The sequence below is a fragment of the Zingiber officinale genome, chromosome 11B (assembly GCF_018446385.1).
Source record: "Zingiber officinale cultivar Zhangliang chromosome 11B, Zo_v1.1, whole genome shotgun sequence".
NCBI lineage: Eukaryota > Viridiplantae > Streptophyta > Magnoliopsida > Zingiberales > Zingiberaceae > Zingiber > Zingiber officinale.
The window spans coordinates 80,727,070-80,736,431 of NC_056007.1; the positions used below are offsets into that span (position 1 = coordinate 80,727,070).

A 9,362-nucleotide genomic window follows, 5' to 3' on the forward strand; every position below is an offset into this window, starting at 1 on the left:
TTTCTTCAGAAACCTACTGCTCTTCATTGTGATAATCAGAGTGTCATTCAAATTACGCACAATACAGTTTTTCATGAGAGAACGAAACATATTGAGATAAATTGTCATTTCACTCATCATCATTTTCAGATTGGCACTATCGCATTGCCTTTTGGTCTTTCCTCACTGCAGATAGCTGATATATTTACCAAGGTTCATTCCACTTCACGCTTCCAATTTTTATCTGACAAACTCTCAATGCTTCTAGCTGTAGCATCGTGAGTTTGAGGGAATGTTAGATTATATAATTAGAATTATTTATTTATAACCTTGAGAGTAATTTAGTCTTTTACCTTTTTAACCCTTTTTAATTTAGGGTTTAAGTTTTTTGATAATTCACTATATAAGACTTTGTACTCTTTATTTCTTAAATTTTTTTTTTTTTTATTCATCAATAAAGATGATTACGTTTTTTTCACATCACTTTCTACACTTTTTACTTTTTACCTTATAATATATGAGAGAGTATAATTGCTTGAAATAAATTAAACCAAGGACATGATATAATTAAATTATTTTTAAAAACAATATTAATTAGATTTAAACTCTCAACTTTCAACTAAAAATATTTTTACTCGATTTCTAATTTTTAACGATCTTCATATCTTAAATAAAAACTTTCAAAAAAATAAATGATAAAAATGTTAATGCAATATTAGTTTTGATTTTCTTTTATCAAATTAATCAACATAAATAGAAAACATTGTATTTGTAATTTATTACAGACTTAAAAAAAAATAGAGGAATAAAATTAATTTTGTGTTCACAAATTTATAAACAAGTAAATCCTTTGAATTACGCATTAATTCACTAATAATTAACTCGGTAATATTAAATATGGGATGATTATTTGATCGTAAAAAAAATTTTCATCGACTGTTAGAATAAATTGGAGAAGTACACGTATAGATCAATTTTGATAGACAATATTTTTAGTCCTCAGGGCGTAGCACAGTTGGGACACATAATTTCATGATCGAAAGATCTAGAATTTAATCGTCGAGATGTCATTATACGAGGTTAACATTCTGACCATACGTGTGAGGTTTCATATTTTTTAATAGATAATATTTTCAGATCCGCTCCTCATTAAAAAATAATAATAAAATAATTAGTTGACTAATGATTTTAGCCGGCATTAAGTTTAATATGATTAATAAAAATAATAAATAATAAATAATGTTAACAAAATTACAGGGTTCTAATAAGATGTCTCGGTCACTCACACATTTAATAAGAGCAATGAAGCCTAGATGAGTATTAAGTTAAAATCATCTAGCCTAATCAAATTGGTTTCTTCTGAATAAATTAAACTGATCAAATTTTTTAAAAAATGAATCTATAAAATAGCAATTAATTGGTTAAAAATCAAATTAACTATTTAAAAAAACAATTGTTTTAAATAAAATTCAATTTCAATCTTAAAAAATAGTGTTAAAAATTAAACTTAGTTAAAAAAATCGGTTAATTCGGTCTATTTGATTTCACTAAATAAAAAATTTTAAAATTGAAATCAAATCCAATTAACTGATTTTTAGGACAAAATTAAATTTTTAAATAAATTAACCGAACTCAATTTTAAAATTCAATCAATTTGTTCGATTTAATTAGATTTTTACTTACCCCTAATGAATCTCCAAATAAAGTTCGTTCAATTTTAAAATTCAGTCAGTATGTATTATGATTATATCTTTTAATGACAAATCAGATATATAAAGTTCAAGTTAGACTTAGCTACAAGATATTATAAGGAATTTTCTTCTCAATAAATAACAAATATAAGAATATTGATGGTTTAAGTATTCATATGACTTTTTTGATTTACTCTTAACTAATAAAAAAATTTTATGGAGTTGAATGAATCAGTCATTCATAAGATTAATAAGACTTAGATATAAGTCGTAAATTTTTTCAAAAAATAAGAGCAATGAAAATGAATAAGATATCTCAACTAAATTTATTAAATTAAGAAATGATAACTTGTCTTCTAGACAGATAATGTAATTTATGATCACATGACATCAAGCAGGCACTTGAGATGTTTCAAAATCATTTTTGTAAATGACACATATGCTAGCCTATTGAACAAGGATTCTCTTGAAGCACTATACCTCGCCGGCCTATCTATTGAACATCAGACTCCCTAACCCAATTTTTAAAATAAAATTTTGAAATAATCAATTTTTTAAATTCAATCAATTCCATTGATTAATTTAAATTAACTAAACTTTTGATCACCCTAATCACAAATAATTAAGTAGTCACTTTAATTATTTGGTGCATCAACAGAGCTACACAAAACTAATAATAATTAGATTTAAACTCTAACTTTCAACAAAAAATATTTTTAATCGATTTTTAATTTTTAATGAGCTTCGTATCTTAAATAAAAACTTTCAAAAAAAGAAATGATAAAAATGCTAATGCAATATTAGTTTTGATTTTTTTTTTATTGAATTAACCAACATAAATAGAAAACATTTTATTCGTAATTTATTATAGACTTAGAAAAATTACTGGAGGGATAAAATTAATTTTGTGTTAAGAATTTATAAACAAGTAAATCTTTTAAATTAAACATTAGTTCACTCCCGATGATATTAAATCTGGGATGATTAATTCTATCGTACCAAAATTTTTCATCCACTGTTTGAATAAATTAGGGAAGGACATCAGCTTGATAGATAATATTTTCATATCCGCTATTCATTAAAAAAAATTCTCAATAAAATAATTAGTTTACTAATGATTTTAGCCGACATTAAATTCGAGATGATTATTAAAAATAATAATAATAATAATAAATCGATTGTAAATAAAATCAAAAGGTTGTAATGAGATGTTACACTCCTATATTTAATAAGAGCAGGTTGTAATGAGATGTTACACTACTATATTTAATAAGAGCAATGAAGCCTAGATGAGTATTTAGTTAAAATTATCTAGTTATTCAGTTAAAATCATCTAGCCATCAATGAAGTTGGATGAGTATTCAATTAAAATCATCTAGCATAATTGAATTTTTTTTTTAACAAATTAAACTGATCAAATTAAAAAAAAATTAATTAATTAAACCTATAAAATATCAATTAATCGATAAAAATCAAATTAATCAATTTTTTATAAAAAAATAAATTGTTTTAAATAAAATTCAATTTCGATATAAAAAAATGTTAAAAATTCAATTTAGTAAAAAAAAAAACGTTTAATCCGATCTATTCAGTTTAACTGAATAAAAAAATTTTAAAACGGAAACTGAACCGAATTAATTAATTTTTTAGGAAAAAATTAAATCTTTAAATAAACCAAATTGAATTTTAAAATTCAGTTAGTTTGTTCGGTTTAATTGAATTTTTACTTACTCCTAATGAAACTCCGGGGAGAAGTATTGTGATTAGACCTTCCAATGATAGATCAGACATATAGAGTTCAAGTTAAACTCAGTTGCAGTGTATTGTGGGGGATTTTCTTTTCCATAGATAGTGAGTCTAAGAATGTTGGTTGTTTAAGTCTCCACATATGCTTTTTCGATTTACCCCGAACTAATGAAAAAATTTTATGAAGTTAAATCGGTCATTCCTAAAATTAGTAAGGCTTAGATATATGATACGGTGTATAATGGTGGGGTCCAATAAAGTTGGGCAATTAGAAGTCAAAAGAATGGGACGAACAGAAGTTAAGGGGACGGGACAGTCAACAGGTATGGAAAGAGGAAGTAAGACCGGGTGATGGCGTCAGCAACCTGATTCTCGATCAGGTACTCACAGACCGGAACTTCATACCTGAGACACCTGGGTAGACAATCGGGGTGAATACCTTACCTGGATTTGACGGGTTGGGCTCTCACGACTTAGTTGTACTTAAGCCTAGTGCTCTCAGTAAGCTAAACTCACGATTAGCTCTTGGACGATCTCTCCACGACTCCCGGTCCCTCAAGGTTTAGGCCAGGCATTATACCCGACTGGTCATCTTGAGCTGCCCTATTCATACCCGATCGTGACAGAAGGCGCTACATGACAACAAGGTCAAGGTATCGTAGCCGTCTGTCAGATAATAACTATTGTATGTCAGGGAATATTCCAACGGTCTGCAGCCACCTGCGAATAAAACCTTCCTTCAGTCAATAGGAGGAAGATGTCATGTGTCCTCCATCATCCGACAAGTCCTAACACCCGACATTCTCTAACATTAGTTAGGCTCCGGAAGGTACGCACTGTGAGATTCTTTTCCTTACGCAGGTACACTCTCTCGCACATTCGCATTTGTCTTCTACTTTCTTTCTCCTTCGTACATTGTTCTTCTGGGGAAAAAGTACCTGACTTGAACGTCGGAGGGCCTACTCTGGGGACTTTTTCCCTGGTTTCTGGCCTTAACGTTCGTGTGCTTGTCTGAGTGTGCGCAGAACTCAGGTACAGCCGACTCAATCATTGTCGTCCGTCAGCACCACCTGGGAGTCCATTTTCGGAAGCGCCTACGAGAAAGGCGTCTCAGTCGCCCCTCCGTCAACGCTTGCAACAGTTCATCCGACCTTCATCTGACTCAGATTCCGGGCATGATCAATATACATTATCAATTTTAAAGAATAAAAGAACAATGGAAACAAATAAGATATCTAAACTAAACTTATGGAATTAAGGAATGATAACTAAACCTTAAACCTTAAATTCTAAACCCTAAACTTATGGAATTAAGAAATGATAACTTGTCTTCCAGACAGAAAGAGTGTAATATATGATCACAGACATCAAGCAGGCCACCTGAGATGTTTTACATCGCCGGCTCATCTGTGAACATCTCCAAGGCTCCCTAACCTACTTTTTAAAATAAAATTTTGAAATAATCAAATTTTAAATTCAATCGATTCCATTGATTAATCTAAATTAACTGAATTTTGGATCACCCTAATCACAAATAATTAGCTAGTCACTTTAATTATTTGGTGCATCAACATAGCTACACAAAACTATACTTGTCGACAATTAGGATCCAGCCAGCCAGCCAAAAAAAGGCCACGGCTTATAAGTCATCAACAGGGACAATTGATAAAAATGAAACGTAAGGAATCTGTTATACATCAGTTTGGCTAAACAATTGACTTCACTAAAGCTAAGAAGGTTGGCGAGAAACCACATTGTAATTACAGCCTAAAAACGTAACTAACTCAATCTGCAATCCGACACAAGCTCCTCCAAGTTTTCACAAATTCCACAATTTCCTATTCTTTAAAATATTTTTCACATGGCCGGTATTATATATAATTGAGTTACAAATCCGGACGATTTCCTGCTTAATTTCGTTAAGTATATGCCAAGAATTGATTTGCTGGTTTGGTTAATTAGTTCGGAGGAAGGTATGGCTTGTTCAATGGTAGGCAGACCAACACGGTTTCTTGGCCTGAGATCTCGGTTTTTGCCAATATTTGCTTACCTCAGTCGACAACGACCAGACCAGCTGAACAAATCCGCCATCCGCATGATACTAATGATTACATGCTGTTCAGAGTCCATCTCTAAATTTCTAAATTATACGAAGAAAAGTAAATCAGTGAAAGAAATTTTTCTCTGTAAAGACGTACGCCCACCCGATACATCTGCGCTGTTACGGTTGGAGGCTCCATGCAGGTCCGTTCGCAAGCCCACGCGTCAATTAAATCACTCGTGGGTTTTCGACGTCGGTTTGTGCGTTCGGACCTCCCGTTTGACCACTTTAACTCGAGGCTTCCTCGACCTCACGCTCCCTCCATCCCACAGAACACGCTCTTTCTTCTTAATTCTCTCCGATATATATATATATACTCGCCTATTCTTATATCCGTTAATATTCGTATAGTCTACGGACGACTGAAAACTGATCTATTTGGCCATGGGCAATTGCCAGACGACTGACGTGGTCGCCGTCCTGATCCAGCACCCGGACGGGAGGACGGAGAAAGCCAACTGCCCGCTCTCCGCCAGCCACGTCATGGCCGCGAACCCCGGCCACTACGTCGCCGTCGTCATCACCCTCATCTCACAGCGGCGCTCCTCCTCCTCCTCCGCCTCCGCAACGGCTGACGACCGTCGGGAGAAGGTGGTCCGGTACCTAAAACTGCTCGGCCCGGAGGAGCCTCTTCAGCTCGGCCATTTCTACCGCCTCGTCAGCTTCGAAGGTACATCTGATCATGTGCATGTATGCTCAGCTGACTACTCGAAAAGTTGAAATTGCAAATACAATTTAACGACGACGACGACGTACGAATCGTCGGTCAACGTTCGTCAACCGTGCTAATTACAGACGTGCTGCGCGAGTTCGGGACGAAGAGGCGAGTACGGCTCAGTAAGCTGCTGTCCAAGAAGAAGGAGATCATCAAGAAATCGTGCGACGGCGAAGCCAATGCTTCAGCTGCCTCGTCGTCTCCGGTGAGTTGTGATATTCTCAATATATGCGAGGGTAATTTAGGCATTTTCTTTGTCGTTTCGTGCAACTGTGGAATTCCTAACCGGGAATTCCGCGTCCGGTCGACCCATGCTCTCCCCCTCTCCTTTTCCGCACGTCATCGTCTAAAACTATTTTATGACGACCGAACGAACAGAAAAGGGCACATTAACTAATCGACTGTTTTGCTCTTAGTTTATTTAACGTATGATTAATTAATTTTGCGTCTTATTATAACTAATAAGTAAGTTAATTATGATAAATAATTGTGTTATGATCAGGAAGCAGAATTAGAAGAGGAGGGAATGCAGAGACTAGGAATATTCCATTGCACGGGGAGCGCAAAGCAGGGTCAATGGAGGCCAACCTTGCAGACCATTTATGAGATAGCGAAACTTTAATTAATCTAGTAGATATAATATGGGGCCAAGTTTGGCTTAATTAAGTCGCTGGCGTTTGCAGTAATTTGGTTTCAGGTGTATCATGTATGAGCACGAATATGCACAGTGATTTGATATATATATATATATATATATAGACTATAGTGCCAGGTTTTTAATTTCGTGGTATATTGTTTTTACTTAATCATGGTTTACATTAAAATATTTGGATTTTATATCATATGAAGAACATCGATGTAGTCATCAGATCTGGAGCAAGATCGGACAATTTGGGTAGGGAAAAAAATATAAATAACAAGAAATATCTTCTATGCTAATAGTTCGTGATACAGGGTAATCAGCGAACGTCACGTTAACGTAGCTAAGAAGGTTAAGGCTACATTTGATAGAAGGTGATATGTCATTGTAATATAATCAAAATTTTATTATAATATTGATTATTTTATTTAATACAGTTTTAAAATTATAATTATAATATAATATGGATTACAAAAAAGTTAACAAAGTTTTGTAATATATATTAAAAGATCAACATCATATAATCTAATTACATTATGAGATCATTGTTTAACTAAATTTTAAATACCAAATATACCCCTTGATCCCGTCAGAAGCTGAGTCGGATGGAGGCGGGCCTAGATGGACTGGAAGTTGACGGAAGGTCGCCAAAGCGTTAGATCTACCTGGTACCCTCCTGGAAAGGTTCACACGGGCGGCTGACGAAAGAAGATGACCAAGACTATGACGCTTCTGCTCTGCGCACACTCAGACGAGCCCACGAGCCGTTAGAGACCAGAAACCAGGGAAAAAGTCCCCGGGTCAGACCCTCCGACGCTCAAGTCAAGTATTTTTTCCCCAGAAAACACAGAGAAAGGACGAAAAGTAAAGACTGGTGAGAAATGACGAGTGAGCATACATGCACAAAGGACAAATTAAACATTCCTTTTTATACTGCAACGGATGTCTCTAGGACCTGCGCGAGTGTTAGGAAATGTCGGCTGTCAGGCTTTGTCTGGCGGTGATTGACACGTGGCTCTTCCTAATAGGCTGGCGGCAAAACCGAAGGCGTAGCGAGCCCCGACTGTTAGCATATTCCCTGACACATTGATTGCTCTCTGACATTCTCTGACAAGCGGTTACGATTCCTTGACTTGTTTGTCCTGTAGTGCCTAAACGTTAGGTCTGCATCCTGACCTGCTTTGATCCACTACTATCCATGGCTTGTACGTTCCGACCTGCCCAACCGGTCTATTTACCGACCTGCATTTATCTACTGTAATCCATGGCTTGCACGTTCCGACCTGTCCGACCGGTCTATTTCCTGCCTTGCATTTGTCTACTGTAATCCATGGCTTGCACGTTCCGACCTGCCCGACCGGTCGGCTTCCTGACCTGCGTTTGTCTACTGTAATCCATGACTTGCACGTTCCGACTTGCCCGACCGACCTGCTTCCTGACCTGCATACTGTTTGTAAGACCGATAGGTTCGATAGAGGGGGGGGGTGAATATCGATTCGAAAATATAGAGTATTAGCGCAGCGGAAAAGTAAAGTAGACACAGTTGTTTTTTACTTCGTTCGGAGCCTGTGACGACTCCTACTCGAAGGCCCGTGGTCCTTGACCACTTTCGTTGGGCAATCACTAGCAATTCGAATATAATTACAGAATGAATACAGGAAATGCTTAATGAAACAAAGTAATACCGACAAGAAAATTAACCAAAAACGAAGAAGCACTTTGTCGGAGCTTTGTTAGCGTCGCAGGAACGTAGAGCAGTGGGACCAGCAGTCGAAAGTTCTCAGTTGATGATTGATTCTGAAGCTCCTGCCTGGGGCTTCTTTTATATGCTGTCCCGGGCGCCTGAATCCCTTCCGGGCGCCTGGAATGTGACGTAGCTGCACAAACCATGATGCTCCACGTGGCGACGACTCGGCTGGATGAAATTTGCCTTCCGGGCGCCCGGATCCCTTCCGGGCGCCCGGACCTCCGGGCGCCCGGATCCCCTCCGGGCGCCCGGACCCCTCTTCTCCAGAAAGTCCTTCTCCTGCAAGAAAATGTTAGTCCGAGGCAAATGTACCCTGCAACAAAAGAATGTTAGCACAGTTTTATAGATGAGCAAAGTATGACTTAGATTCCGTCTTTCCGAGACCGGAATCTAGTCACGATCTCGACTTAGATATCCGAAATGGATCTAAGCCGGATCGACGCCTAATGTTCCCTACCCGGGAACGCGTCCTCGCAGTCACTCCCCTCCAGTGACTTACCTTACTTACCTGCCAGACGTCTGGTCAGCCCGTCGACCCGTCTGGACTTCTCGCCAAGCGTCCGGTTAGCCCGTCGACCCGCTTGGACTTCTCGCCAGCTATCCGGTCAGCCCGTCGACCTAGCTGGACTTCTTGCCAGCTATCCGGTCAGCCCGTCGACCTAGCTGGACTTTTCCTGCACACTTGATAAAGGTGTCAGATAACAACACACCTAACTTAACCTGATTTGTCATTCATCAAAACC

The 9,362-nt window shown here is 37.0% G+C and overlaps 1 protein-coding gene across 1 annotated transcript; it reads left to right on the top strand.

Annotated features, from left to right (window-relative positions):
• The first annotated feature begins 5,854 nt into the window (after positions 1-5,854).
• LOC122034761 lies at positions 5,855-7,012 on the top strand. Its single transcript, XM_042594101.1, has 3 exons — positions 5,855-6,187; positions 6,313-6,437; positions 6,735-7,012. The coding sequence occupies exons 1-3, from the start codon at positions 5,902-5,904 to the stop codon at positions 6,852-6,854; spliced, it is 531 nt and encodes a 176-aa protein (XP_042450035.1). The 5' UTR covers positions 5,855-5,901; the 3' UTR covers positions 6,855-7,012.
• Positions 7,013-9,362: the final 2,350 nt, after the last annotated feature.